The sequence below is a fragment of the Salmo salar genome, chromosome 03 (assembly GCF_965601325.2).
Source record: "Salmo salar chromosome 03, fSalSal1, whole genome shotgun sequence".
NCBI lineage: Eukaryota > Metazoa > Chordata > Actinopteri > Salmoniformes > Salmonidae > Salmo > Salmo salar.
The window spans coordinates 103587501-103592500 of NC_138293.1; the positions used below are offsets into that span (position 1 = coordinate 103587501).

Here is a 5000-nt window from a genome sequence, read left to right on the forward strand (position 1 = left end):
CTCTGTCTCTCTCCTCCAGACCGTTCCTAGACATGGTGTACAGTGCTCTAGATTGTAGTGAAGATGATTACCATGCTCTGTTTGTTCTCTGTCTGCTGTACGCTGTTTCACACAGTAAAGGTGAGAGGGCATCTACACCATCTGTTCTGTTCAACAATAGATGGGTCCAGGAGGTTAGCTATGGTAGGTTAGCTATGGTAGGTTAGCTATGGTAGGTTAGCTACGGTAGGTTAGCTATGGTAGGTTAGCTATGGTAGGTTAGCTACGGTAGGTTAGCTCCGGTAGGTTAGCTCCGGTAGGTTAGCTCCGGTAGGTTAGCTACGGTAGGTTAGCTACGGGAGGTTAGCTACGGGAGGTTAGCTACGGTAGGTTAGCTCCGGTAGGTTAGCTCCGGTAGGTTAGCTCCGGTAGGTTAGCTATGGTAGGTTGGCTATGGTACGTTAGCTATGGTAGGTTAGCTATGGTAGGTTAGCTATGGTAGGTTAGCTATGGTAGGTTAGCTCCGGTAGGTTAGCTATGGTAGGTTAGCTCTGGTAGATTAGCTCTGGTAGATTAGCTATGGTAGATTAGCTCCGGTAGATTAGCTATGGTAGGTTAGCTATGGTAGGTTAGCTATGGTAGGTTAGCTATGGTAGGTTAGCTCCGGTAGGTTAGCTCTGGTAGATTAGCTCTGGTAGATTAGCTCTGGTAGGTTTGCTACGGTAGGTTAGCTACGGTAGGTTAGCTCCGGTAGGTTAGCTCCGGTAGGTTAGCTCCGGTAGGTTAGCTATGGTAGATTAGCTCCGGTAGGTTAGCTCCGGTAGAATAGCTCCGGTAGGTTAGCTCCGGCAGGTTAGCTACGGCAGGTTAGCTACGGTAGGGTAGCTCCGGTAGGTTAGCTCCGGCAGGTTAGCTACGGCAGGTTAGCTACGGTAGGGTAGCTCCGGTAGGTTAGCTCCGGTAGGTTAGCTCCGGTAGGTTAGCTCCGGCAGGTTAGCTACGGTAGGTTAGCTCCGGTAGGTTAGCTCCGGTAGGTTAGCTCCGGTAGGTTAGCTATGGCAGGTTAGCTATGGTTGGTTAGCTATGGTAGGTTAGCTCCGGTAGGTTAGAGCTATGGAGGTTAGAGCCCGCAGGTTAGAGCCCGCAGGTTAGAGCCCGCAGGTTAGAGCCCGGAGGTTAGATAACAGATTAGTGGACTAGGATGTTCTGATAACAGATTATTGGACCAGGATGTTCTGATAACAGATTAGTGGACCAGGATGTTCTGTAGAGATGTTCTGATAACAGATTAGTGGACCAGGAGGTTCTGTAGAGATGTTCTGATAACAGATTAGTGGACCAGGAGGTTCTGTAGAGATGTTCTGATAACAGATTAGTGGACCAGGATGTTCTGATAACAGATCAGTGGACCAGGAGGTTCTGTAGAGATGTTCTGATAACAGATAGGAGCTGTAACTGTGTGAATGTCCAGGTATCAACAGGGAGTTGTTAGAGAGGCTCCAGTTACCAGTCCCAGACCAGGAGAGGACCTGTTACAGCCAGGTGTTGGTGGAGAGGCTCATACGGGTGATGAACGTGGCCGCACAACCAGGTACACACACACACACACACACACACACACACACACACACACACACACACACACACATTATCACACACACACACATTATCACACACACACACACGAACACACACACACACGCACCCACACACACATTATCACACACACACACACGCACCCATAAACCACCTAACGAGTGTGTGTGTGTGTAGATGGTAAGGTACGTCTGGCTACTCTGGAGCTGAGCTGTCTGCTGTTGAAGCGGTCCGTCCTCTCCTCTTCCTCCTCCTCTTCCTCCTCGCCTGCTCACTGCATCATCAAGGACGTTCACCTGGCCTGTCTAGAGGTGAGTGTGTCAGTCCCTCCCCCCTTTAGTCCTGACCCCCTGCCCTCCTCTCTGGTCCCCAGCTCCTCTCTCTCTGGTCCCCAGCCCCTCTCTGGTCCCCAGCTCCTCTCTGGTCCCCAGCCCCTCCTCTCTGGTCCCCAGCCCTCCTCTCTGGTCCCCAGCCCTCCTCTCTGGTCCCCAGCCCTCCTCTCTGGTCCCCAGCCCTCCTCTCTGGTCCCCAGCCCTCCTCTCTCTGGTCCCCAGCCCTCCTCTCTGGTCCCCAGCCCTCCTCTCTGGTCCCCAGCCCTCCTCTCTGGTCCCCAGCCCTCCTCTCTGGTCCCCAGCCCTCCTCTCTGGTCCCCAGCCCTCCTCTCTCTCTGGTCCCCAGCCCTCCTCTCTGGTCCCCAGCCCTCCTCTCTGGTCCCCAGCCCTCCTCTCTCTGGTCCCCAGCCCTCCTCTCTGGTCCCCAGCCCTCCTCTCTGGTCCCCAGCCCTCCTCTCTGGTCCCCAGGCCTCCTCTCTGGTCCCCAGCCCTCCTCTCTGGTCCCCAGCCCTCCTCTCTGGTCCCCAGCCCTCCTCTCTGGTCCCCAGCTCCTCTCTCTCTGGTCCCCAGCTCCTCTCTCTCTGGTCCCCAGCCCTCCTCTCTGGTCCCCAGCCCTCCTCTCTGGTCCCCAGCCCTCCTCTCTGGTCCCCAGCCCTCCTCTCTGGTCCCCAGCCCTCCTCTCTGGTCCCCAGCCCTCCTCTCTGGTCCCCAGCCCTCCTCTCTCTCTGGTCCCCAGCCCTCCTCTCTGGTCCCCAGCCCTCCTCTCTGGTCCCCAACCCTCCTCTCTGGTCCCCAGCCCTCCTCTCTCTCTGGTCCCCAGCCCTCCTCTCTCTCTGGTCCCCAGCCCCTCCTCTCTGGTCCCCAGCCCTCCTCTCTGGTCCCCAGCCCTCCTCTCTGGTCCCCAGCCCTCCTCTCTGGTCCCCAGCCCTCCTCTCTGGTCCCCAGCCCTCCTCTCTCTCTGGTCCCCAGCCCCTCCTCTCTGGTCCCCAGCCCTCCTCTCTGGTCCCCAGCCCTCCTCTCTCTGGTCCCCAGCCCTCCTCTCTGGTCCCCAGCCCTCCTCTCTCTCTGGTCCCCAGCCCTCCTCTCTGGTCCCCAGCCCTCCTCTCTCTCTGGTCCCCAGCCCCCTCCTCTCTGGTCCCCAGCCCTCCTCTCTGGTCCCCAGCCCTCCTCTCTGGTCCCCAGCCCTCCTCTCTGGTCCCCAGCCCTCCTCTCTGGTCCCCAGCCCTCCTCTCTGGTCCCCAGCCCTCCTCTCTGGTCCCCAGCCCTCCTCTCTCTGGTCCCCAGCCCTCCTCTCTGGTCCCCAGCCCTCCTCTCTCTGGTCCCCAGCCCTCCTCTCTGGTCCCCAGCCCTCCTCTCTGGTCCCCAGCCCTCCTCTCTGGTCCCCAGCCCTCCTCTCTGGTCCCCAGCCCTCCTCTCTCTCTGGTCCCCAGCCCCTCCTCTCTGGTCCCCAGCCCTCCTCTCTCTCTGGTCCCCAGCCCTCCTCTCTCTCTGGTCCCCAGCCCTCCTCTCTCTCTGGTCCCCAGCCCTCCTCTCTCTCTGGTCCCCAGCCCCTCCTCTCTGGTCCCCAGCCCTCCTCTCTGGTCCCCAGCCCTCCTCTCTGGTCCCCAGCCCTCCTCTCTGGTCCCCAGCCCTCCTCTCTGGTCCCCAGCCCTCCTCTCTCTCTGGTCCCCAGCCCTCCTCTCTCTCTGGTCCCCAGCCCTCCTCTCTGGTCCCCAGCCCTCCTCTCTCTCTGGTCCCCAGCCCCTCCTCTCTGGTCCCCAGCCCTCCTCTCTGGTCCCCAGCCCTCCTCTCTGGTCCCCAGCCCTCCTCTCTGGTCCCCAGCCCTCCTCTCTGGTCCCCAGCCCTCCTCTCTGGTCCCCAGCCCTCCTCTCTGGTCCCCAGCCCTCCTCTCTGGTCCCCAGCCCTCCTCTCTGGTCCCCAGCCCTCCTCTCTCTGGTCCCCAGCCCTCCTCTCTGGTCCCCAGCCCCTCCTCTCTGGTCCCCAGCCCTCCTCTCTGGTCCCCAGCCCTCCTCTCTGGTCCCCAGCCCTCCTCTCTGGTCCCCAGCCCTCCTCTCTGGTCCCCAGCCCTCCTCTCTGGTCCCCAGCCCTCCTCTCTGGTCCCCAGCCCTCCTCTCTGGTCCCCTGCCCTCCTCTCTGGTCCCCAGCCCTCCTCTCTGGTCCCCAGCCCTCCTCTCTGGTCCCCAACCCTCCTCTCTGGTCCCCAGCCCTCCTCTCTGGTCCCCAGCCCTCCTCTCTGGTCCCCAGCCCTCCTCTCTGGTCCCCAGCCCTCCTCTCTGGTCCCCTGCCCTCCTCTCTGGTCCCCAGCCCTCCTCTCTGGTCCCCAGCCCTCCTCTCTGGTCCCCAGCCCTCCTCTCTGGTCCCCTGCCCTCCTCTCTGGTCCCCAGCCCTCCTCTCTGGTCCCCAGCCCTCCTCTCTGGTCCCCAGCCCTCCTCTCTGGTCCCCAGCCCCTCCTCTCTGGTCCCCAGCCCTCCTCTCTGGTCCCCAGCCCTCCTCTCTCTCTGGTCCCCAGCCCTCCTCTCTGGTCCCCAGCCCCTCCTCTCTGGTCCCCAGCCCTCCTCTCTGGTCCCCAGCCCTCCTCTCTGGTCCCCAGCCCTCCTCTCTGGTCCCCAGCCCTCCTCTCTGGTCCCCAGCCCTCCTCTCTGGTCCCCAGCCCTCCTCTCTGGTCCCCAGCCCTCCTCTCTGGTCCCCAGCCCCTCCTCTCTGGTCCCCAGCCCTCCTCTCTGGTCCCCAGCCCTCCTCTCTGGTCCCCAGCCCTCCTCTCTGGTCCCCAGCCCTCCTCCTCCTCCTCCTCCTCCTCCTCCTCATCCTCCTCCTCCTCCTCCTCCTCCTCCTCCTCCTCTTCTTCTTCTTGTTAAATGAGTCATTTAATTTCAGTATTTTCCTTTATTGCACCACAATGGAATCTCTGGTTCTGTCTCAAAATAGGATGTTTGTTTTAATGGGAATAGCAACCTTTTAATCAGGAAGGATTATAACAGCTCTGAATAAGCAACGTCCAGTGGCTTGCTCATCCATAGCATCACTCATGCTCAATGTTCTTCCCTGCTTCCTGCTTCCTCTCTTCCTCCTGATGAAGTCTAATGTCAAATCAAA

The 5000-nt window shown here is 60.3% G+C and overlaps 1 protein-coding gene across 2 annotated transcripts in view; it reads left to right on the forward strand.

Annotated features, from left to right (window-relative positions):
* Positions 1 to 5000, forward strand: part of LOC106592203 (C-type lectin domain containing 16A) — a 72121-nt gene that overhangs the window by 38534 nt on the left and 28587 nt on the right. For both annotated transcript variants that reach the window (XM_082972981.1, XM_082972982.1), the window contains exons 12-14: positions 20 to 120; positions 1451 to 1570; positions 1753 to 1886. In XM_082972981.1, coding sequence (XP_082829107.1) covers positions 20 to 120; positions 1451 to 1570; positions 1753 to 1886 — 355 coding nt within the window. The remainder of the gene's footprint in view (positions 1 to 19; positions 121 to 1450; positions 1571 to 1752; positions 1887 to 5000) is intronic.